Here is a 25,498-nt window from a genome sequence, read left to right on the forward strand (position 1 = left end):
ATTTGACGGTTCACTTGGAGTTTTCGACCTCACTCTTTGCGTATAATAACACTGGCGTTTTTTCTGGTACACGTTGCCCCATAGTACTCCGTACCTCGTCCTGTCAAACTGCTCGATAAATAATGAACAAAGTGAATTTTCTTTTTCTCGGCTTTATCGAGCCCCGAAGAAAATCCCATAAGGAACTGTCGAAAAGTTATTTACAAAATCAATGCAGCATTTTTCGAGTAGGAACGAGACAAAAGCAGGGCTGCGCAGGTACACAGCCTTCAAAAACAACTCAAACAGCGACTTTATTCAGAGTGTGGTACCATTCGAGTAGTTCATTTTGTACCAACTTTTTTGGAAGATTTCTTCCTGAGTGTTACGTATGTCTTATGTATGTGATAGTATACTATCGACCTTTTTACGGAAAGTCAGCAAGCGACCAATCAAAGGACGTAATTTTCGTTCCAACAAGACGACCAATCAGAGGACGTAATGTTCGTTTCAACAAGGCTCTACAATTTTTCAATAGTACAATGTTTTGCATAATCAAGCAACATTTTGGACGGATGCGTGGTTAATTTTACAATCGATTGCTGCAAGATTGAAGATTACCTTCAATAAATGAAAAACAAAACCGACTTATAAGCATTTCGTCCCCTTTCTGTTAATAGATTTTCAATTTACACCCCTTTGTAAAGGCTGAAGTAAAACGTAGTTCGAAGTCAAAAGGATTATGAGCGCATGGAAGAAAAAACAATATTTTATTAAATTGAAAACAATTCGTTCATCTTCTGATCTAACATATTGTCATTCTGTGTGTGCTTGATTTTACCACAGATAAATAGACGTACCACTCCGTACAAAAACCTAAGAAAATTGTGATTCCTACTAACTTGTGCGACAACTACTGGACAAATTCCGCAAATCATAAATTTTCAGCCTTTCTTCTGTTCTGGCAGCACGGCACACGAAAACTGTCAACTGAGTTCAAAGGGAAAAAGCATATCAGTGCCACCACCGCTGCGACGGGAATACTCAACATAACTGAAACTAATTTGAGTGGACCGTTATATTGATCCACGAAAATAAACTTCGTGGTACGACTGTTTGTCTGTGACTTTACCACATTTTTTTCGGTAGAATATCCGCACCTTATGTTAATCACTGGGAGGGAGAAACGGATACGAAACTGTGTGAGTGTTACAATTTCGAGCACACTTCATCACGGTCGAATGTTGATTCTCGTTTCACAAAATAGTGAGATGCAGGATTGTAAAATTTTTGCAACTGCACGAAACCCCGAAAAGTCTGCCTCACAGGTTATGCTCTCGCACACATTTTTAGAAAATCTGCGTGCGCAAATATATATAAACTTAAAATTCCGAAGAAACTTTTATACAACGGCAAATTGAGAGAGCACAGAATCGAAAAATTTGTGTTTTACAGACAAATTTGCTAATTCTGTATTCCTGATGTTACTTAAAACTTCGTTTGAGTCATGCATGCGTCACAGCAAGCAGATAGTTACACGCTATCAAAAAACGACGCATGTGCGTATTCTCTGTTTTGAGTGTAGTATTCGTTTTTCCCTCCCAGGTTAATCACTAGAATATTTATATCAAGCTTTCAAGAAGATTATCTTATTCATAAGATATATATGCTCACTGTATCTTTCTTTAATGTAATAAGTAGTGTGGACCATACGATTTGTCTACGAAAGGGTCAAAATCGATTGGCTGGAAACTACATAAAGGTGGAAGAAAACACAATGTTTTAGCCTGAGTAATGTTCCTTTCTCTATCTTTCCGAAAGTACTTTGCATGTCAGTAGTTATTGTGCAAATACATATTTTTTCATTTATTCTTCAATATCCTTTGTTTTCTGAAACACCAAAAATTGCCTGGAAGTTGGAGGCATTTTCCGATACATTTAAATGTCGCTGACAATATTTTTTATGATTAAATTGATATCGAAGGGTGGTTTCAGTTACAAAAACGTTGTTAAATGATGCTAATGGAAGCTTACAATAAAAATACCATGTTTCTTATGGTTACCACGAAACACATTATCCATTCTCTATTCTCAGAGCAAAATACATGGTACATACTTTTTCCACGTAACCTTGCGACTGCGAAGCTTTCCCAATAGTTGATGGAAATAAACGAAAACGCTAAGAGATTTTTATTAGTGTATATTGTGTACAGAGCGATCAAAAAATAAAATCCAGCAGCTCTGCTCGTTTCGTTTGTTCGTTGTTTTTCATCAAAACTTTTCTTCGCATTTCGCAGAAAGTGTTCGGCAAGCGAGTGAGTAGAACGTGCGTGATATAGCAGGAGCTGTCGGCTTGAGGTTTTTTTGGAATTTGTGTGCAATCAGTCACTGGAATTGTTGTGGAAAAACGAGCAAAAACCAGATTTAAAGCAGCATAATAGTGCGGGATCGTGTTGATAAAATGGTGTGGGGCTTTGTGACGTGCGGTCCAAACGAGGCACTGGTGGTTTCAGGTGCGAAAAGTCGATTTTTCTCTGCATTTCAGTCATGATGAAAATTTTCAGCAAGATAAAAAATGAATGAGGAGCATAGGAGAGGGATGTGAATCAATGAATCACGAGAAGCTTGGGTTGGCAAGAGGGTGTGCTGTGTTTATTATTCTCTTTCAGTGTGTGAGTGATAGGAGGAAGAAATTTAAAGGGAAAAACATTCCGAACGAGTCGCTTTCCCGAGGCACAGGAATGTAAATAAAACGAGATATTGGAAGCTAAGCTTCTCCTTTTTTTAATTACAATATCTGGCATTCAATAATATGGAACATGTTTGAAAAAAATATGTGTAGTTGAAAGACACAAGCAAACACCTCTCACTGCATTCCTATTGATTCTGGTTCAGCTCGATGCGGATGTAAAGTGATATGCCTGCTCTATTTTGCTGTGCTGATAGCAACACAACGGAAGGCACTACATCAGGATACTCACCGACTTGTCCTAAAAATGTCACATTAATATCGATTTTTGTCTTGATGCCACCTTTTTCGAAACGCGTCGGCTTGCTACTGATATTGATTGATCTAAGCGGATGTTTTTAAACATGTATGACATCATCCATCTAGCACCTAACGTTTAGGAGAACGTAGTGTTTTTTTTATCTTAAAGTCTATTCAATAGTCAACTAATGTTCTTCAAATTGTACCAAATATTTTTGGTAGATTCGTCAATATTTGTTCTCTTTATGTTGTATTGTTCTCCAATAACAAGTTTAAAATTTGATGGAAGCGTTATGGTTTATGCATAGAACGATTCAGAATAGATTTGCAATTCACGGTAATTGGTAGTTCATAATCGTCTGCTCCGATTGTTTTATAAGGGAGTCGCATCATTATGGTTAATTTTTAATAGCTATTCATATACGTTATGCCACAGTGCTGAGCATCATTGCAATTCGCGCTAGCTTCAGGGAACGAAACTTTGATGGCTGTGACCTATTTCATTAACTAAAACAACATGCAAACCAATCATAATTTACCATATGGAAAACTGCAATGGATGTTGTTACCGGATGTTACCAGCAATTAGATTAATTGTGAGAAGAGAACTTAATTTCCTATTTTCGCTATACTCATCACACAGGATGTTGTCACATGAAACCACTTCTAGTCCCCGGTGGGCGAGCGTTCGTGTGGCCTTCGATCCAGCGGGTTCAACGGTAACTATATGAATTTTAAAACAGGCTCCTGTGACAGTAGCTATTAAGATGTGTTTTTCTATTTTTAGCATTTCCCTAAACACCATGACACTGCAGGTGGAGAGCCCGACCGTGTACACCAGCCAGGGCGTTCCGATTTCGGTGACTGGCATCGCTCAGGTTAAAATCCAGGGCCAAAATGAGGATATGCTGCTGACGGCATGCGAGCAGTTTCTAGGTAAAAGCGAAGCCGAGATTCAACACATTGCGCTAGTCACTCTGGAAGGGCATCAGAGAGCCATCATGGGATCGATGACGGTTGAAGAAATCTACAAGGATCGTAAGAAGTTTTCCAAGCAGGTTTTCGAAGTCGCTTCATCCGATTTGGTCAACATGGGTATTACCGTGGTGTCGTACACACTTAAGGACATCCGCGACGAAGAGGTAAGATAGTGGGAAGCACTACCGATTCCATAACACCCTAGACCGTCTCTCGCGTTCACATTATATGTCGTCTCTTCTTATTGTTTTACCAACTTTTCAAACGAACAAACGCTATATAACTAAACTTATCTCCTCATTCTGGTAGGCTGTTCAGCTATTTTTACACGCGAATTGGCACACTTATTTATTTCACTCTGTCATTTTCGTGTTATTGTTTCGTCAGCCAGGTAATCTGTCGTAAATACTAAAGACACGCACCTTTGTTCCTTATCGCCGATTAATGGTTCCAAACCAACTCAATATTACCAGCATTTGAGCGCTAAATTTATTTCCGCTACGCTATCTCTTATCAACTAGGTTTTCTATCATAAGTCTCGAACTCCTTCACTCTATATTTATTAGTCACTTTTGTTACGTTTTTTCGTTAGTTAATCAATCTTACTAGGTTATAATCGATGGCTGAGCTGCATTTAGGTGCTAATATTTTGTTACTATTCATATCTATCACTCGGTGAGAGACGAGAACAGGATTCACTGTTTATTTACTACTTAGTAAAGTTTAATTATAATTCCTAAACGAACAACTGTCGCAAAAGGTTACCGTAAGAAACCTTTTCTAGTCTCCGCCTATAATATTTCACTGACAGCTTGAATCTCCCTAGTTCTGAGGTAGGCTCACTGCAACATCAACTCCATATCGATAAAGTAGTTTGAACGAAACCGCGACTCCACCCCTTAAAATAAACCAATATGCTACACCCCGCCCCCTCCGATCATTTTTCGAAAGACACATCGTTTTTTCTCCAATGTGTATTTTTCTTTCTTTCTTTTTTCTTCGTATATTTTTCCGCTACAATTACAATAATTTGAATAACAATGTAAAAGGGTGCTAAGGTATGTTGATTAACCCTTAGGGACTGCAGATAAAAACTGCAAAACTACCAACTTGCCTCTCATACAACTTCGCTCTTGCCTCTGTTTCTCTGTATGTCAATACAAATATGCGCAGTAAGCTAAAGTACATACAAATGACACTAACACTAGTTGACAGAGAATACTCTTACATGGTTTTGTGTTTGTTCATTCCATCATTGCTCACCCGTGCACATTTATTTATACCCACAGATGCAGGAATTGGAGTTGATTTTCTTTAGCACATTTTTTGAAATAAATAGATGTGTTACTTTTAATTGGCATTTATATACACCGACAGTTGCACTATCACTTGAGCATAATTGACAATTTTTGCGCTTTATTACATCCGCACACACACGCACAAACACACAAAACAAGTACTACTACATGTTACTCGTGTACACTAACACTAGGACGTTTACTACAACAGGCCGAACTGTCTGCCTGAGTTGCTTTTATTGTGGCCTTTTGCAATCTCTATTCAACAACCATTAGCCATGGTTAAATGTTTAACGATTACTCACTCTTTATTGTCCTTTTCGTTGTTTTCTGTAATCAATTTTGGCTTGCTGCTGGATCGTGGTAGTTTTATTTTTTTTTTCTGCTCGTTAGTCATGTTTTCCTGCGTTAGATCTAGGTAGCTATGTAAACTCTAGCATATAAAATAGTGTGTTTGCCGTCCTTTGTTGAAAATATCTTTTACAGTGCTGGTGATATAGGAAACTGTGCTGCTGTATTAGATATAGATAATGTGATATCAAGATAATTATTTTTCCAAAGAAGGCAAAGAAGCTTTGCAATTGTTTTGATTCTATGACTCGGTTCTTGAATATGCATAATTTGCAATGTGATGCATCATAGAACGTTTGCGGTAAAAAAATCAACTTTTTTCGGATGGTGGTAGAAAATTAACTAAAGCAGGTATTAGACGACGCAAATATTTGCTATTTTTGGTACGATTTTTATTTGCACAAAATGCTTCGTCTAATACCTGCTTAAGACAGATAATAGAGTTTGATAAATTTCCTATGGAAGTTCATTATATTAGCTTACTTGCAAAAAAATCTACCGCCTTGCGAGCGGCCTTCCGGCAGTTAACCGGAACATTCGCTATGGCGGACGAAAACATGCGTGTAGGCATGTTTTTGAGTTCTTCCTTTGTTTTATTTATCAATTCCTCTTCAGTTTCCGCGACAAAATCTTTTCCAACGATCGCTTCGAGTAATGGGCTGACGCCAGATCCGGCCAAAACAGTGCATCTTCGGCCTTATGGTATTTCTTGTTTAATGACGCAACTTCCGGCAGGCATTTCGTACTATAAATTTCCCCGTTCACGGCCACTCCGGAGCGAAACAAGAGTGGCTTTGACTTCCCCTTTTTGCTGATCGTCAGCCACAGCAGGACTTTCTTGGGGAACCTGGTGTGTGGAATGAACTTCACCTCGGTGCTCACTTCCTTCGCGAGGGAAATAAAATACGAAGTGCCCTGCCAGTCGTTGCCATCCAGGTGGACTCGACGTCCATCACAACGTCGCATGTCGCGATTTGCCGGAAAAAATCGACTTGACCATCTTATTCAGGCGCTGCTGCTCCGAGACCAGTGGACAGGACTGCCGCTTTCCCGGCCAAGCTCACGCAGCGACGTAACCGATTTTTCCTTGGTCTGCTTCTTTAGAATCCTCTGAAGCTTTTCGTCGCTCAGGTCGTCGGCCGTACGGAACCGGGCTTTTTTGCTCTGATTGTTGTCCAATAGTGACAAGATGTTGTAGATGTCAGTTTTCAACGCGGCGGAGTACCGTTCATTGAACGCGCACACTTTTGAACAGTTAGCTATCATGGTTAAAGTTCGATTGATAGAGCTGTCAAATGTTTTCTGCTGACTCATAGGTTACTATGATTGATGCTGCATGGGTAGTTTCGTCAGTAAACCCATGAAAAATCGGCAATTTTCGTCCATTTTTTACCGCAAACGTTACTCTCTACGTTATGCTTTCATGAGCAGAAAATCCATTTTTGGAGTAAAGTAAACAAGAAAATTTGTTCAGGAATGGGTGGTAAACGGATAATTGATGATATGAAGATCTACAGCTATAATGAACCGAACAGAGTTCATTCGGAAAATATTCTGTTTCTTCTGGCTATGTTCCATTTTTTCTGTTGAAACCTAGGAAAGTAATTAAAGTTAAAATTCGCGCGAAAGCCAGAATATTTACTAAGAAGAATAGTTAGTTCTCGCTTGAAACGATGGCAGCTTTTTTCTCACTTGTGCCTGACACATCTACATTTACAGTTAAATAATACACAGTGGTGGGTAACATTCCAGCAATTTACTAACAAGCAGAGGAGTAGTAGAAACATTTCACAAGTATTTTTTCGTTTCGATACAGCGAGGTGCGTACTAGTCAAAAACTGTTGAAGAAAATTCTGTTTTTCTCTTTGTGAGACGAGTGAAAAATGACTTTATCTCGTTGGAAACCCGTTTTAGTTTATTCTAGCGTGGTATTCAAAAATAAGGTACCTTTTTGTAATCACATGCAATAAAAATTGAGCGCTTATCCTTCAACGGCGTAACATTTTCAATTAGTGAAATAAGGATTACCAGGGTAAAATTTTTAGCTCACCACAGTCGATAGTGATGTTCGAGTTACGGTGTATCAGTTGATAGAAACTGCAGTGATTGAAAAAATACAAGTAATTTAGTATTCATCCTTAGTTCGGCAGTTCTAGCAAAAAGCTGCAACACATCTTATTAGCAATGTTGTTTAATTGTGTAAATTTATTTGTTATTCCTCACTGATTTAGTGCGACATTTTTTAAATATAATTCATACTGTACTTGTATTCTGTATAAAACTCACATCTTTTCTTACGAAGTGTGATTAGTGTGTATTGAGGCACTGAACCACGAGCAGAAACTTTCGTTTTGCCCATAAACACCTATGACTGACTGTTTGAACGTGCCACTCAGCTGGTTGTGATTTTCATACATGTTTAGCTGCATTCCGACCGGCGTTCGCTTAAACAGTTTTTTCTTTTATTTCTTTTCCCACCGCGCAAATCCATTTTCATCCCCCTATAGGGTTACTTGAAAAGTCTCGGAATGGCCCGTACAGCAGAAGTGAAACGAGATGCTCGAATCGGTGAAGCCGAGGCTCGCTGTGATGCCACCATCAAGGAAGCCATTGCCGAGGAACAGCGAATGGCTTCGCGCTTTTTGAATGATACCGAGATCGCCAAAGCGCAGCGTGACTTCGAGCTTAAGAAGGCCGTCTATGATGTGGAAGTTCAGACGAAGAAAGCTGAAGCGGAGATGGCCTACGAACTGCAGGCAGCTAAAACAAAACAGCGCATCAAGGAGGAACAGATGCAGATCAAGGTCATCGAACGTACTCAGGAAATTGCTGTTCAGGAACAAGAAATGGCCCGTCGTGAGCGCGAACTTGAAGCTACCATTCGTCGACCTGCTGAGGCCGAAAAATTCAAACTTGAGAAGCTGGCCGAAGCGAACCGTAACCGTGTCGTGTTGGAAGCAGAGGCTGAAGCTGAATCGGTAAGTATTACAATCTCAGTAACGTAAACTTACTGTAGGATGTTTGCTTGCAGATCAAAGTCCGTGGCGAAGCGGAAGCTTTTGCAATAGCTGCCAAGTCCAAAGCAGAAGCCGAACAGATGGCCAAAAAAGCAGAGGCATGGCGTGAGTACCGTGAGGCTGCCATGGTAGACATGTTGCTGGAGACATTGCCAAAGGTAACATTTACTTTACCCAATTTTTTTTTTACCGAAAAATAAATTTTTTTTTTTCATATAGGTTGCAGCTGAAGTTGCAGCTCCACTATCTCAGGCCAAGAAGATTACGATGGTTTCGAGTGGAACTGGCGAAGTGGGCGCGGCAAAGCTAACTGGGGAAGTGCTTCAAATCGTCAACAAGATACCGGACCTGGTCAAATCGATTACTGGCGTGGACATTTCGCGGGTAAATCAGAATCACAAGTACATCTAAAAAGGCTTGCATGAAACTTTATAATCGATTTGCTCTTAGTCGAGCCGCTCTTCTCATACATTTTTCATCTTGCAAACACTCCTTAGGCTTAGTAACGGTAGTGGTTACACAATTCTAGATTAAACACAACTATCGGACATGACTAGTAACTGTAGAATACTCATAGTCAGCTAGAAGCCTGAAGATCCTTATTTATACGTACTGTTTGTTTTTGTTTGGCAGGCCATCTACGACATTCCTTCGGATGATTTTTTAGAATGACATCCTGAAGTGATCGTTTAATATCTGCTAGGTTAGGCTGCGTGCTCCATGTGCTAATAACCCTGCGATTGTCCATTCCTCTCTAGAGTTTTTAACATGCTAGTACGGGATCACTCCAAATACAACGTTAAACACTGGAACATAACAGACATCACATAACACAATTAATACGACACAGAATATGACTTCCTTATTTAAAATACTATGAGCTGGATTGTTTTGTAAGTTCTACGCGGGCAACCGTCAATAGAAATTAAAACCGTAGATGTAGCGATAGTTAATTACTAGAACGCGTTATTAGTGAACGGTTACGAATCAATCATTCCGCATACGATATTCTTGTTTATTCACAGTTTCATATAGTGAAACAAATTTCTAGAACATGTTTCTTAGGATTAAAATACGATATCGAAGGACACGTGTACACGAAATTTGTACAATATATTTTGCGTGAAGCACACTGTTCCGCCCAGCGTGCTGTGTGATATTTATCAAATGCCATGCAAAATTTTGGTTTCGCCAAACGGAACTCTGAACGAAAACCTTTCTTAAAATTCATGAAATCTCGCTTCCGCCAACAGATAAAAGTACTTACCTTACCAATCAGACGAGAGCCGTGGTGGCTCGTGCGGGTTAGTAACGAAAGGCTGGAACTCAAAAGGCTGAAACCCGAAAGGCTGAAACTCGAAAGGCTGAAAAGTATGTTTCATAACGAAAGGCTGAATGCACAAAAGGCTGAAACCACAAAAGGCCGAATGAACGAAAGGCTGAAACTTTTGAAACAACTTTTAATTGGTTTGTGCAACGAAAAATTAATTTTCGGCAACATTTGAATCTATACACACTTGACTCTTGTACACGTTTCCTAGATGATTCAGGGCGAGACGGCCAAAGGCCGCGAGTGTGCGCCGGCGACCCGCCGTCGGAAGCGCCGGCCACTGCGGGGGGGCAGCCCCCCCGCAGAAATCACTTCTGTATAGGTTCGTTCGTTTTCCTAGGTCTACTGACTCGTAGGGGTGATCCCCTAGTTTAGTCCGAACGAGCGATAGCGAGTAAGGACAGCATACATCTCGGACAATCGAGTCGGCCGTAGGCCGCGAGTGTTCTTTTAGAAATTAACTTTGTTAATTTCAGCCTTATGATTTTTCAGCTTTTCGTGATTCAGCCTTTCGTGTTTTCAGCCTTTCGTGTTTTCAGCCTTATGTAGTTTTCAGCCTTTCGTGATTTCAGCCTTTCGAATTTCAGCCTTTCGTGTTTCAGCCTTTTGAGTTTCAGCCTTTCGTAGTAGACCCGGCTCGTGCTGTATCAAGAATTTGTCGCCATTGATCTCGGTTTTGGGCTGTGTTTCGCCAGTTCCCCAGGCGTCTCATCACCCGCAAGTCTCCTTCGATCTGGTCGAGCCATCGTGCACGCTGCGCCCCTCTATTTCTGGTGCCGGCAGGGTTGCTGAAGAGAAGTGATTTTACAGGGTTGCCGTCCGGCATCCTTACGACATGACCGGCCCACCGCAACCTATTAACTTTCGCCAGGTGTGCAATGGGATTCTCTCTAAGCAGCGCGTGCAGTTCGTGGTTCATGCGCCGTCGCCATTCACCGTCGTCCGTCTGTACTCCACCGTAGATAGTCCGTAGCACCTTCCGTTCAAAAACTCCAAGAGCGTTAAGGTCTTCCGCGAGAAGCGTTGTCGTCTCGATCCCGTAGAGGACTACCGGTCTTATCAGGGTTTTGTACAGCGTCAACTTCGTGCGTCGTCGCACTCGATTCGATCGAAGTGTCTTCCGGAGTGAAAAGTAGGCACAATTTCCTGCCTGGATGCGTCTCTGGATCTCTTTGCTGGTGTTATTGTCGGCGGTCACCAGTGACCCCAGATACACGAACTCATCGACCACCTCAAGCTCATCACCGTCCACAGAGACTTGAGTTGGGAGGCTGATGTTGTTCTCCTTGGAGCCTCTCGCTCGCATGTATTTTGTTTTCGACGCATTTATCCGCAATCCGATCCGTCCAGCTTCGGCTTTTAGTCGGGCGTAAGTTTCCTCCGCCGTCCCAAAGTTACGTGATATGATGTCGAAGTCATCCGCGAAGCCCAGAAGCTGAACAGACCTTGTGAAAATTGTGCCTCTCGTGTCGATGCCCGCCCTCCGGATCACACCCTCAAGGGCGATGTTAAACAGCAAACAGGAAAGTCCATCACCTTGTCTCAACCCTCTGCGCGATTAAAAGGGACTCAAGAGTATCCCCGAAACACGCACGTAGCACATCACTTGCGCCATGGTAGCTCTGATCAATCGAGTCAGTTTATCCGGAAATCCGTTGTCGTGCATGATCTGCCATAGCTGTTCTCGATCGACTGTATCATAGGCCGCCGTGAAGTCAATGAAGATGTGATGTGTGGGCACGTTGTACTCGCGACATTTCTGTAAGATCTGTCGGATTGAGAAGATCTGGTCCGTGGTGGCACGGGCTCCCATGAAACCCGCTTGGTACTGGCCCACGAACCTCCTGGTTAAAGGTGATAGACGACGGAACAGGATCTGTGAGAGTATTTTGTAGGCGGCATTGATAAGCGAGATGCCGCGGTAGTTGCGGCACTCCAGCTTGTCGCCCTTCTTGTAGATGGGATAGATCACTCCCTCCATCCACTCGTCTGGCAGTTTTTCCTCCTCCCAAATCCTGGAAATGACCCAGTGCAGCGCTCTAGCCAGCGCCTCTCTTCCATGTTTCAAGAGCTCGCTCGGCAGTCCGTCTTTGCCTGCGGCTTTATTGTTTTTCAGCTTCCCGATCTCACAAACAACTTCGTGAATATCGGGAGCTGGAACTCGGTCATTCGCTGCTGGTGCTCCTAGGTCAGTTCCTGCTCCGCTTCTGTTTGCTGTTTCGCCATTCAGGTGTCCATCGAAGTACTCCTTCCACCTGTCGACCACCTCGCTGGCATCCGTGAGAAGGTTCCCATCCGCGTCGTTGCACATGACGGCTTGCGGCACATAGCCTCTGCGGGACTGGTTTACCTTCTCAACAGATAAAACTAGTCGCGGCTAAATTGAATATTTTCGCAACAGTTTCTGTAATGGCATTCTAATGTACAGTGAAAACTGTCTCTTCTGATTTGCCTGCGGCCATGCCTGTCGGCTCCCAGTTCGAAGTAGTGAATTAAAGTGTAGGTACTTATGGTTTTGAAAAAGAATTTGTTTGGCGCGATAGAGTTGTGTACATATTGGATTGCTAGTAGAGTTTCACAATAGACGATAGATTTTGTAGGTAGAGACCTCACGATACTTTAGCAGGCGGATTAAAACGGTTATATCAAGACAAGCAAAATTTTCAGTTTGAAATAAAAAATACATCACTCAAGAAGGTTACCGCGGTACCGATAAAATTTTCGATCAGTTCTGAGGCTATGCTTTTCTATATTGGTTGTGAGCTGTGCATACAAGAAAACGTATGCCGAATGTACGTAATGCGATCAATGTTCTCTTACTGTTCTCAAATTCAATGTTGCTACGCTTCAATTCAGGGAAAATTTCGCATATATTCATCCACTATAATCTCATCCCAACATCATACATCTACTCTGTACTCTCAACCAAAAAGTCATTATTAATTTGCGGTTTTTCTTTTGCTTTCTTTCCATGTGACGGATTGTTTGAATTCAAAATTCCTTAAACCAAATCCACTATCTAAACCAACCAGTCGGTACACGCTGGTTAGAGCCCCAAACAGGCTGGGGATCGACTGCTGCCAGTCTACTACTTTTGCGCCATAATAACGATTACGAATCAACAACCGTAAATACCAAAGATCGTTCTACTGGCAGACGCAGTAAGTTGCACACAGAACGGACGCGTGCCCTACTATACCAGCATACATCATAGACCTCCCCCCAGTTATGCCAGTGGACGACGAGAAAGAATGAACGGTTGGTTTCGGTACCTCTATTGATTTGTTTTTATAACTTATATTGGTAAGTTTGTTGCTTTATTTTGCTTATTTTCTATTTCAAAATCATTATGTTTTGTATATATTGTTTGAGCAGTAAGATTCATTCATGTATTAACATTACGTTTTAAGCTTGATGGAGACATTATTAGTGTTTTATAGTTCGTTTCCAATGTTAAAATTTACTTTTAAATATTCTTTTCTTTTTAAATGCTCTGCAATCAATTCGCAGACGTTTTCTTGTTTTTATGCCATTGTTTTTATTGAGTGAGCGTCCGATCGTACGTTTCGATGCGCAAAAAATCGCGTTTTCTCTCACTATCTTGTACCTTCATAAGCGACTACTAGTCTATAGTCTTCTGTTCATGTGACACTGCCACTGCGTAAAATATTTCGTGTTTCGAACGAAATCAATCACGTCTCTGGAGCAAAAGCGACCATAAAAGCTACTCTTCGTTAACAAAATTATTGCACAACAACCACCACTCTTGGCACTGGCTTGATATTTTTTATGCCCTCCGGAATGTCGTAAAAGGACCTCTACCCTCGAAAGTATGAATAGAGAAAGAACTAATAACCACTCATGTACAAGGCTCGAAAGTGTATACTCTCGGTAGCGTATTTTTGAACTCGTAAACTCCATCCAAAAGTTCAACCTTAACCTTTTAACGAATGATTTCTGTCACACCTTAGAATAGTCTATATTATACTAAGAGATGATATATTGGAAAAGGTGTTCTACTGGGTTTTTTGGGAAAGTAGTGTAATTGAATGTGCGATTGCAGATAGTTTTAATTGAGGACGACTTTTCTCGAAAGTTCATCTTACTAGTGCATTTAACCGATATTTTCAACCCTAGAATTATTATGATCATTCTCGTACTAGAAACTGCTTAAAAGCAACCGAACGAATCTAGACGCGCTATAGTCATTAGAGCAAATCCGGCGCAAACATTAAATTCAATTCGATTCGGCATTGATATTCTTACACCTGATTAAAATTTGAAAAAAATTCAGATGCACTCATATAAAAAGAATTAAAATAAATACAATATTTATCGAAACGTAAAACGAAAGATTGTAACTATATTTTGTACGAAAATTCTCGATTTATGGATTTAAAAAAAAATACAAAACACAAACAGACCCAAATAACATTTAACAATTCAGCTATTTCACCGTCAAATGATAGGATGTCATTAGGCTATAGCACATAGGCACCAGTTAAGGAATCGTATATATCTTTGTGTTTGTTTCACACATACCACCACGAAAACCAAAGGCGTGCAAATAAAACCAAACTAATGTAACTCTCGATTTCCAAGCAGAGGTTTCAATTGCGATATCCACTATTTTTCACTAAAACATAACACCTAGTCATTACACTCTTACAAAAAAGAAAAAAACTAATATTTTCAATTCAAAGCAAACAAATCTTTTTTTCTTCCTTTGATCCGCACAACTCTAAATATTAAATAAAAATTACAATTTGATATTACTAGTTCACATACAAACTACACTACACTATTCATCGACACGTGAGTCTGCAATTTTAGTTATTGGTAGAATTCGAAAGAACTTGGCCCGTGTTTGTATCATTCACATTGGAAAGCATCGTTGGAGTGCTTTTATATGAATCTAAAGTCAAGTGATAAGAATACGCAAAGCTAAAAACTTAACTTTACAGCTAAATTAAATGATTTTTGTTGCAAAGTAATATCACTTCTAAATGTGTATGAACATTGTTAAGTCTATGCAGGGTTTCCGATAATCTGCTCACTGCATTTCACATTCTTTCAAAGTAAAGCCTTCCCTTGGTGGTGCTGCTACATTCCTCCGTATCGGAGAGCTCGACCTTCTTTTTATTATATACCTACAGATTCGCAGCCAACTGTTATTATGATACAGGACACAATTGCGGGGCTAGGCGATACAATCCTACTGACCTTACACAGTCTCTCTCGAGCCGAGACTCGAACCTACGACGACTGGCTTGTTAGGTCAGCATCTATTTCTTTTTATAGAGAATACAATCGTCTATTCACAGATAATCAAGAATGGTTGTACAAGTTTAAGAAGCATTAGGAGATACCTACCACTTTCACGATCGAAAGTTATTAACATTTGGATTTCAAGAAAGAAATTCAATAATCAATTTGATTATAACTTTTTGAACGTGAAGTTTGATCGCTAATTTTTCTTTGAATAAGTAAGGAGCCAATTTTCTCGTGGACAAAAGGGTAATCTCCGGTTTCCTTCCATATGAACGTATTTCGTTTCAATCATCTATGCTCTCTCATATTGCTAGAAAAATGATCAGATTAGTTCAATGTTATTTAACTTCAAAACTGAATATTTTGTACAAGACGGAATTCTTCAAAATAATTACACAGGTGAAAACACAGAATATAATTAAAAAGATCGTAAAAATCAATTTATTAGCTTGGAATTCACTCGTACCTCAACACACCCTCAACGCAAGCACACTTTTTTCGCACAAAACTCGTACCGCGTCTACGTCTAGAACCGCTCCGGGGAAACTCTCTCACTCCTTGGACGCCATCAGCCACATCAGGTTGCCGGTGAACTTTTCTATTCTTTTCAGATCCGATAGTACCTCGGTTTTGAACTGCACGCACTTTGCGTTGTCGGTCAACTTCAGCACGACGGTGTTACGATTGTGGGTGTATTTCATAGTGAACCGACAGTTGCACGGATTCCCTATGTACATGTTTTCGGCGGCTATCTCAAAATCCTCCCACGATTTTGCGAAAACCATTTTTTCTTTGAATGTTTAATCGAATGGCAGTGCACAATACGTTTTGTGGTGTGCAAATTTTAAATTTGCTTCGTGTATTATTGTTGGTGGGTGCTGGATTTGACATGTGTATATTTTCTTTCAATGAAATGTCACGACGTCATCATTCAGTACACTGTGAAAACTCCGTTACCATCTTTCAGTAAAAAATATCCTAATCTAGGGGTAACATACACGCCCGTCAAAAGTTACACTTTGACTGAATTTATTATAGAGTTAACCAAGCGAAAACACACAAACACTACGACATGGCCCGCCTTACACTGTATATTGAAATTTGTGAGAGTGTGAATCAAACTCGGTAGTTTTTTATGCTCTCTTTCAAATGACAGTTCTCACAGGTGACAAAAAATTCTTACAGCTAACACAAAATAGATCGTAAACATCGCACTAATACAAACGCACCTGGAGAACTCTATAACTCAATTTCAAACGATGTATGGAAACGTCAAAAAATGAATACCATCATTTTGTGATTCTGGGTAAGTTTTACCACAGAGAACAGACTAACAAGCAAACGATAAAAAGTGTGTAAAACAGATTGCGCGCGCAAAAATATACTCTCCGAATTACACCCCTCGTCATGCTGACTGGTAAACTAAGATGTGATTGATGTCGCTACCATCGCCATGGAGTGAACGGCATAGCCAATCTATTTTAACGTCAATACCAACGGGAGTGAAAAGTACATACACTGATGAAAATACAGGCTGTTTAGCGACGGTAGCGACCCCACACTTTACTTTACCATTCTGCATAACGAGGGGTTTTATTTGGAGGATAATTCGTGGCACACAAGCAAAATTTTACACACTTTTTTCAGACCGTTTATTCGTCGCCTATAGACCTTTTCACGTACGAATGTATTAGTGCACCTAGTTGAGGAAAGTATTTACAAATCGCCTTTTTGTTTGCTATGTTACTATGTTATGTTTTTGGCAGCTGGACAAATATTCAGTTGAATACTTATTATAAGTTCTAAACTCGTTTCTGAATGAATTTTTCATTCGTGATCATGAATCAGGGGAAGCTGCTGAACATTATCGACCAAAAATGGTAAAAAGTGATAAAAAGTCGGAGCAACGAGATGCGATGATTTACAGTTTGGAGGAAACAAAAGCAACTTTACATGAGTTTACACGTTCATTAGTGTGCGTAGGTGAAAAGTCACTCATCTCTATTAGTCTGTTCTCTGTGGTTTTACATCATTTTTGAATACATCTAGAATAATCCAATTTTGAATTTATCAATACAGTCGTCGTTCGCTAACTGCAACATGTTTACATTGCAGTTATCGAATGCCGTTCGATAACTGCAACACTTGACACATGCCAAAATTTAGAGGGGGGTCCGTCACTACCATTTTTGTTTTCAATGATGTCGAAATGTATTTTTTTAATGAAGTACAAAGTAGCAAAAAATAGCAGAAAACTAAAATAGGTAAGCTTTTTGATTAATCAATTTGATAGTCATAATTCCGCATCATAACTTATTGCGTTTTAGTAACTACTTTACATAACCAATATGTAGGCGAAGATAAAGTTCATCACTACAGAAGACCATTTTACGAGACGTTTCTAAACTCAGTTCATGAATGAAATTTTGACAGAAAGCTCGGAACCGCTGACATAACGTGAGTGAAAGCAACATCAATGTCAGCAGGATCCGTGACGTGAAAGCTAGCCAAACAATGCACAAGGGTTTTTTTTTCCTCTTATGGTGCTTATTACGGGAGTCACTTCACGGTGAAATCAGAGTGAAGTGAACAAAATCCTATTACGGGACTCACGTAAGTGAGAAAAACGTCGCGAAGTGACATCTGCCGTGAAATCTGGGTTATTATGAGTGTCATATCAGTGAATGGAGAACGGAAAAAGCGACGTTTCGCGTGGAATTATTTCACGACCATTGGTGCTTATTACGGGAGTCACTTCACGGTGAAATCAGAGTGGAGTGAACAAAATACTATTACGGGACTCACGTAAGTGAGAAAAACGTCGCAAAGTGACATCTGCCGTGGAATCTGTGTTATTATGGTGCTTACTATTGGAGTCACTTCACGATGAAATATATTTCACTTTCACGCTCACTTCACTTTTTTAGACCTATTCCTGATTCCACCTCAAGTGACAAAAATCACCTCCGTGGAGTGAGATTGCCAGTGAAGTGGAATTGACAATAGGACAAGTGAAATGAGATTGTTTCCCAGCTCAAAAATCTCTAAGTCCCCGAAAGTGTTTTTTTTTTGTTTTTCTAGATAACACCAGATCTTGACGTGTTCTGCATTTCTAAGACATTCGGCATCAGAAAAAAATGTTTTTTTCGGTATCGAAAATTTCCTGAACTAGTTTGCATTTTTTTAATCGGGCAAAAAAAATGAAAATTTTACTGCTTTAAGGCACGGATCAAATTCTGATTCGTCTCGTTACTGAAGAATAAATCCAATATTTACCATTAGATCACAAATCTATCAACTGTAAGATTTATGGCATCTACGTGGAATCATTTCACTGTTCAAAATAATCGTGAAATAATTCCACGCGAATCGTCGCTTTTTCCGTTCTCACTTCACTGATATGACACTCATAATAACCCAGATTCCGCGGCAGATGTCACATTGCGACGTTTTTCTCACTTACGTGAGTCCCGTAATAGGACTTTATTCACTTCACTCTGGTTTCACCGTGAAGTGACTCCCGTAATAAGCACCTATGAGTGTCATATCAGTGAAGTGAGAACGGAAAAAGCGACGTTTCGCGTGGAATTATTTCACGACCATTTTGAACGGTGGAATGATTCCACAAAGATGTCATAAGTCTTAAAGTTGATTGATTTGTGATCTAATGGTAAATATTGGATTTATTCCTTAGTAACGAAGCGAATCAGAATTTGATCCGTGCCCTAAACCGGTCAAATGTTCATTTTTTTGCCCGATGAAAAAAATGCAAACTAGTTCAGGTAATTTGCGATACCGAAAAAAACATTTTTTTTATGCCGAATGTCTTAGAAATGCAGAACACGTCAAGATCTGGTGTAATCTAAAAAAACGGGAAAAAACGACTTTCTGGGACTTGGACATTTTTGGGCTGGGAAACAATCTCATTTCACTTGTCCTATTCTCAATTTCACTTCACTGTCAATCTCACTCTACGGAGGTGATTTTTGTCACCTCACTTGAGGTGGAATCGGGAATAGGTCTAAAAAAGTGAAGTGAGCGTGAGAGTGAAATATATTTCACCAAAGAAAATCCCATTTAGCCCCAAAGAAAATCCCATAAGGAACTGTCAAAAAGTTATTCACAAAATCAATGCAGCATTTTTCGAGTAGGAACGAGACAAATGCAGGGCTGCGTAGGAACACTGCCTTCAAAAACAACTCAAACAGAGGTTTTTTTTTACAGAGGTTGGTACTTTCGAGTAGTTAATTTTGTACCAACTTTTTCGGAAGATTTCTTCCTGAGTGTTACGTATGTCTTATGTATGTGGTATAACTATGTACAGTTACAGCAATTTTTAAGGTTTTTTTAATGTTTTTGTTTGGGTATAGGAGTACCCCTGGTTGCTCGAAATTAACCCTAGAGAAAACGCCGCAATTTGCTATGCCACATTTTGGCGTGTATTACAAAGGAGAAATGGAAATAACTGTACATTTTGAGTCGCAGTAATAAAAAAGGTTTTGTTCAGTTAACACGTGTTTTTTCATCTCGCAGAAAATACGAAATTATCAGTCCGAGTAAAACTGTCCGTTCCTGCTTTGAAACATACAGTCCACATATCAAACATTTTGGACCTTCTACCCGGATTCAGGATGGAAAAGCTGATTAGCAGACGGAATGCACTTGTTGCACAGATGGAAGGAGAGTTTTAAGTTGCTAAAAGCCTTAGCAAATCCAATTCTCAAAGTGAGGTTAAGGAGCGACTGGACCAGCTCAAGATGCTTGCTGATAATTTCCGATCGACGCAAGGGGAAATTGAAGAGAACCAAGACGATCCCGCAGCAATTGCGACTGTTTTCAACATACGTGAGCATTTTTTCGGTATGTACTATCGTACAAAAGATATGTTCGAAGGTCATCTGGATGATGATGTGGAATCGACTGCCAGCCAGCGGACAATTGCAGGAGAAACACACGACATAAAGGATGCAATAAAGTTGCTTTTGGAAACTCAGCAACAAATATTGCTACGGCAACATGCGACATCAGTAGCGTTGTCAGGAAAGGTATCGAATTGTCCATCTGCTGCTCCTGAAAGTGATGTATCGAATAATGCTCCTCATTTCAATGTACGACTTCCAGCTATTAACGTTCCAGCTTTCAGCGGTGATCGCAGAGGTTGGTTAACCTTCAAAGACATTTACCAATCGACTATTCACGGCCGAAATGACGTTTCGGATTCTTTAAAAATGCAGTATCTGTTTTCTTATGTCGTTTTCGTTTTTGCGGTGTAGCTACCCCGCGGACTACACTTTGTCCTATCACTGTTTTTTTTACATTTTCCGGACTATCCCGGACTACCCTTTTTCTGTCCCGGACAGTCCGCGCAAGAAACAGAGTGCAGTTTTGAAGACACCAACACATTCACACGTATGTGTCAAAATAAAAAAAAAATGTGTCAAAATCGGTTTGCTTTGATTATCGTTCTTCGCGTGTCAAACATCAGGTTGAATTTTATTTATTTTAATTTGTTATTTGGTAATTTTTCATTAAATTGGCAAATTTTTCGTACAGTAGCACAAATGCGATAAAAGACAATGGCGATAATGACCAAAACAAAAGTGACAGTTACCTCTGGTATTACGCACACCATTGCAACTGCTCGGAAAGTGTTTTTTTTTTTTCAGCTGCAAAGCGTAGTCCGGGACGGGATAGTCCTGCCGTAAAAACGAATTCGACATTACTTGGAAGAGGATGCTAAACGTTTGGTGAAAAAGTTCACCATTTCTAGTGCGAACTACGTAAAAGCGTGGGACACTTTATGTACCCACTACGACAAAAAACGATTTACCGTTTTCCTGCTTATTCGTGAATTTATGGATCAGCTTCCTTTTAACAATGCAAATCCACACGGGCTGATCAACTTAGTTACGACTTCGGATGAAGTTGTGCAACAACTAGATGCACTTGGCGAGGAGTTTCAAGGTCGTGATCCTTGGCTGATTCATTTAATGCTGGAGAAATTTGACAAGGAGACGCAAATAAGCTGGTCACAAAAAGTTATCGAAAATGAATGTCCAACATTCGAACAGTTGCTGTTTTTCTTGAGAAAGCGATGTGAGGCTTTGGAGACGTGCTCGGCGTTCTCCAAGAAGGAGGTTGTCAAAAAGGAAATGTTTAAAACGGCAAATGAGAAGAAGGTGAAATCTCTGCATACAGTGGCGTCAAATCAAAATCAAAAGTGCGCGAAATGCTCAAAAGAGCAAAATACGTTTATAGGTGAAGAGTTTAAACAACTGGCTGTAGAAGAACGACGATGTTTGGCTCAAAAGGCTAAACTGTGCTTTAACTGTTTGAGACCGTTTCATTGCGCGAAATCGTGTTTATCTAAATCGGTATGCCGTACGACGGACTGTAAACAACTTCATCATACGCTTTTGTGTTCGTTCGCGTTTGGTAAGAAGACGGAACGTGTCGAAGAAAAACCAGATAAAGATGATGTTTCGACAAAACCAGCAACAGAAAAAAGTGAGGAAATTTCGGCTCTGACAACAGAGTTAGTAAACGAATGCCAAACAATTTCATTGTTACCAACAGCGGTTGTCAATATGCAAACGTCAGACGGAAGTTTCCTTCAGGCAAGAGTACTTATCGATTCCGGCTCTCAAGCTACGCTGGTTTCAGAGGACTGTGTAAAAAGGTTGAAATTACCAAGACGTAATGGTAAGCTTTTGGTCAGCGGAATTGGTCAGCGTGAAATAGGTACCACCCGTGGAATGGTATCTCTGCGTATTGCATCGAGATTCAACGAAACTGTCGTCATTGCAACTGACGCTTACGTTCTTGGGAAATTAACGTCGACTATTCCATCGCAACGATTTAAACTGAGCAATATGAAATTGCTGGAAAATCTCAATGAGCTGGCGGACCCTGGGTTCAACAAACCAGCTTCCATTGATGTCATTCTGGGATCGGACGTCTTTCTTACACTTCTTAATGGTGGTCAAGTCAAAGACGAATGCGGCCTTACGGTGGCCCAACGCACAATCTTCGGATGGATTACCGCGGGTAGATAAGATGCAGCCGAGTCAATTCATAGTCGTTGTGCAATCGTAAGTTTACACACTGAAGTGGATCTGAATAATACCCTACGACTTTTTTGGGAACAAGAGGAGCTTCATCGCAAACCAAAGCTGACTCCTTCGGAAACAAAGGTAAAGGAACATTTTAACTCCACTTTAACTCGTGACGTGAATGGGCGTTTCATTGTGCGTTTGCCGTTCGACAATTCGAAACCGCCTCTTGGGGAATCATTAACTGTTGCTCTGAAGCGGCTCAAATCAATACAGAAGCGGTTTGAGTCCCAACCAGAGTATAAGCGAGAATATGAAGCCTTTATGCGAGAGTACCTTGAGCTAAACCACATGGAGGAGGTACCAGCTGATGAAATTGTCAAGGATCCAGCGGAATGTTACTATCTTCCGCACCATGCGGTTATTAAACAAGACAGCTCTACAACAAAACTACGCGTCGTTTTTGATGCATCCTGCGTGACTTCCTCAGGAGTATCATTAAATGATCGGTTATTAGCGGGACCAAATAACAATGAGGATTTGTGGTCAGTATCACTTAGGTTTCGGTCTCATCGAGTAGCTTTCTGCGGCGATGTGGCGAAAATGTACCGTCTGGTGTGGGTACACGAGGCGGATCGTGACTACCTTCGAGTTTTGTGGGTTGATGATGTTGGTGAGGTGAAGCACTACCGTTTATGTACCGTTACCTACGGAACCAAGACAGCACCGTTCTTCGCGATAGAAGCGATGAGAGAGGCAGCTAAACCCTACAGAGAAATTTACCCAAGGGTAAGGGGTCGTCGAAACAATCTTGGAGCAGGAATCATTTCCAGTTAATATCAAACTTTCGGAACGAATGGAGTCAGTGAAGGCTCTTGGTATGCTGTTGTACCCTGGAGAAGATATGTATGGTTATAAGGTCAGCTTCTCGGCAAATAGCGTTAATACTAAGCGGCAAATGCTTTCCGATTCTTCGAGACTATTCGACTCGTTTGGGTGGTTGACTCCGGTGATTGTCAGATTTAAAATTCTTTATCAACACCTGTGGCTCTTTGACATCGGATGGGATAATCAAATTCCTTCTGTAATTGAAAATGAGTGGACAGAAATCAAAGGTACATTGCATTTGATAGAAAATATACGAATTCCGCGATTTGTCACACACTATCAGGGAAAGCTTCAACTGCACGGATTTTGCGACGCCTCCGAGCAGGCCTATGCGGCAGTGGTATATACTCGATCGATAGATGCTAGTGGTCACATCAATGTGGTTTTGGTTGCTGCAAAATCAAGAGTGGCTCCAATCAGACAGGTTTCTCTTCCTCGGCTGGAACTCAATGGAGCGTCATTGCTAGCTGAACTAATGACAAGTATTGTAGAGGCTTTGCCTCATTTGGACATCGAACAATGGGCTTGGACAGACTCAACTATCGTGTTGCAGTGGCTGTCTTCGCATCCTAGAAGGTGGAAAACGTTCGTAGTGAATCGAACAGCTGGAATTTTGGAACATTTGCCATGTCAGCAATGGAATCACGTTATCAGTAGTGAAAATCCTGCTGATTGTGCGAGTCGCGGTTTGTTTCCATCGGATCTCGTAGGGATTAACATGTGGTTTCAGGCTCCACCGCGGCTGTCGTGTGAACAGTCTTCGTGGGTACTCTCTCGAGTGCAATCTTGTAGTGAACAAGATTTAGAATTACGAGTTTCGAAGGTATTGCACGTTTCAGTGAATCTGATGCGTCAAAATTATGACATCGAGCGTCACTGATTGGAACAACGATCTAGTTTCATGCTTATCGTTCGTAGTTTGGCTTGGATTAACCGTTTTGTATACAATATTCGTAAGCACAATGTTAGAAAAACCGGAGAGCTTACACCTGGTGAGCTCAGTGAAGCAACGTTGCAGCTGACACGAGCTGTTCAACACGATACATTTCAGTCGGAAATTGAACAACTGAGGAAGGGCGAAGCATTGCGATCTAAACATACACTCGCAGCTCTTCATCCGTTTTTGGATCAAAACGGTACAATGCGCTTAGGTGGGAGACTACAAAATTCATCTCAGTCATACAATATGAAAAATCCAGTGAGTCTACCTCAAAATCATCGAGCCACAGAGCTATTGGTGCGTGAACTGCATTTGCGCAATTTCCACGCAGGGCCTTCTCTCTTAACAGCGATAATTAATCATCAATATTGGATCGTAGGATGTCAAACGGTCGTTCGAAGAATTGTTTAAGGTTGTTCTAGATGTGTTCGTATCAAGGGCAAAACTGCAAACCAGTTGATGGGAAAATCTTCCGCCAGCGAGAGTTCTAGCTACTAGGCCGTTTTCGCACGTAGGTGTGGACTATGCCGGTCCACTGAAAATTAAGGCCATGTGTGTACGAGGAGTAAAGATCAAGGCTACATAGCTTTTTATGTCTGTTTGTCAACAAAGGCAATACACTTAGAAGCAGCTGGCGATATGTCAGCCGATACATTTTTTGGAACATTAAGGCGTTTCATATCACGACGAGGATACCCAAATGAAATTTGGTCGGACAACGGTACCAACTTCGTGGGGGCGGACCGATCGCTGCAGGAGTTTTTAATTCAAATACCAAACTGCGAAACAAGGGCAAGTCGTTTTCTCACAAATCTCGGAATAAAATGGACATTTATTCCACCATCTGCGCCGCACATGGGCGGCATTTGGGAAGCGGCAGTGGCCGAACTAGGCGATTCGTCACTTACTTTTGAGGAGCTGTGTACCATCTTGTGCCAGGTTGGAGCTTGCTTAAACTCGCGGCCGCTATGTGCGTTGTCTTCTAATCCAGACTGTTTCGACGCATTAACGCCTGGCCATTTTTTGATTGGTCAGCCTATCAATCTCATACCTGAACCGAACATGCAAAATCTACCAGAAAATCGACTGGACCAATGGCAGCGAGTGCAACAGAAGACGGAAACTATATGGAACCGATGGAAGAATGAGTATTTAAATACACTGCAGCCGCGTGCCAAGTGGCGCACTCTACAGCCCAATGTCCGCGTGGATCAGCTGGTTCTAGTAAGAAATGAACACACACCGCCTACACAATGGGAATTGGCCAGAGTCACACAGGTTCATGCCGATGCTGCGGGAGTTGTTCGCACTGTGACATTAAGAAGAGGAAACACTCTCTATCAACGACCAATCCACAATTTATGTATTCTACCTTCTGCATGAGGCCATTGTCCTTCGGGGGGGG

General features: G+C 40.9%; 3 protein-coding genes across 3 annotated transcripts; 2 read left to right on the plus strand and 1 right to left on the minus strand.

The window, feature by feature from the left end:
- The first annotated feature begins 2,256 nt into the window (after window positions 1–2,256).
- Window positions 2,257–14,543, plus strand: LOC129721491 (flotillin-1). Its single transcript, XM_055674136.1, has 7 exons — window positions 2,257–2,492; window positions 3,612–3,687; window positions 3,756–4,110; window positions 8,103–8,573; window positions 8,627–8,770; window positions 8,832–8,996; window positions 12,975–14,543. Exons 1-7 carry the CDS (start codon window positions 2,441–2,443, stop codon window positions 12,990–12,992), a joined length of 1,281 nt encoding a protein of 426 aa, XP_055530111.1. The 5' UTR covers window positions 2,257–2,440; the 3' UTR covers window positions 12,993–14,543.
- LOC129721492 (signal recognition particle 9 kDa protein) lies at window positions 13,650–16,124 on the minus strand. Its single transcript, XM_055674137.1, has 2 exons — window positions 15,680–16,124; window positions 13,650–15,523 (listed from the first exon to the last, which is right to left on the minus strand). The coding sequence occupies exon 1, from the start codon at window positions 15,996–15,998 to the stop codon at window positions 15,765–15,767; it is 234 nt and encodes a 77-aa protein (XP_055530112.1). The 5' UTR covers window positions 15,999–16,124; the 3' UTR covers window positions 13,650–15,523; window positions 15,680–15,764.
- A 3,846-nt stretch (window positions 16,125–19,970) lies between these two features.
- LOC129719565 (uncharacterized) lies at window positions 19,971–24,033 on the plus strand. Its single transcript, XM_055670959.1, has 4 exons — window positions 19,971–20,370; window positions 20,944–22,260; window positions 22,324–23,054; window positions 23,437–24,033. Exons 1-4 carry the CDS (start codon window positions 19,971–19,973, stop codon window positions 24,031–24,033), a joined length of 3,045 nt encoding a protein of 1,014 aa, XP_055526934.1.
- Window positions 24,034–25,498: the final 1,465 nt, after the last annotated feature.

Source organism: Wyeomyia smithii, chromosome 2 (genome assembly GCF_029784165.1).
Source record: "Wyeomyia smithii strain HCP4-BCI-WySm-NY-G18 chromosome 2, ASM2978416v1, whole genome shotgun sequence".
Taxonomy (NCBI): Eukaryota; Metazoa; Arthropoda; class Insecta; order Diptera; family Culicidae; genus Wyeomyia; species Wyeomyia smithii.

Bases quoted from the DNA above. Each gene is read 5' to 3' on its own strand.
- LOC129721491 (XM_055674136.1), top strand. From the start codon at position 2,441: ATGGTGTGGGGCTTTGTGACGTGCGGTCCAAACGAGGCACTGGTGGTT. The intron at 2,493-3,611 runs GTGCGAAAAGTC...CTCATCACACAG, and splicing joins CGAGGCACTGGTGGTTTCAG to GATGTTGTCACATGAAACCA. The intron at 8,771-8,831 runs GTAACATTTACT...TTTTTCATATAG, and splicing joins TGCTGGAGACATTGCCAAAG to GTTGCAGCTGAAGTTGCAGC.
- LOC129721492 (XM_055674137.1), bottom strand. From the start codon at position 15,998: ATGGTTTTCGCAAAATCGTGGGAGGATTTTGAGATAGCCGCCGAAAAC.
- LOC129719565 (XM_055670959.1), top strand. From the start codon at position 19,971: ATGCTTGCTGATAATTTCCGATCGACGCAAGGGGAAATTGAAGAGAAC. The intron at 22,261-22,323 runs GTAGATAAGATG...TACACACTGAAG, and splicing joins CTTCGGATGGATTACCGCGG to TGGATCTGAATAATACCCTA. The intron at 23,055-23,436 runs GTAAGGGGTCGT...ACACACTATCAG, and splicing joins ACAGAGAAATTTACCCAAGG to GGAAAGCTTCAACTGCACGG.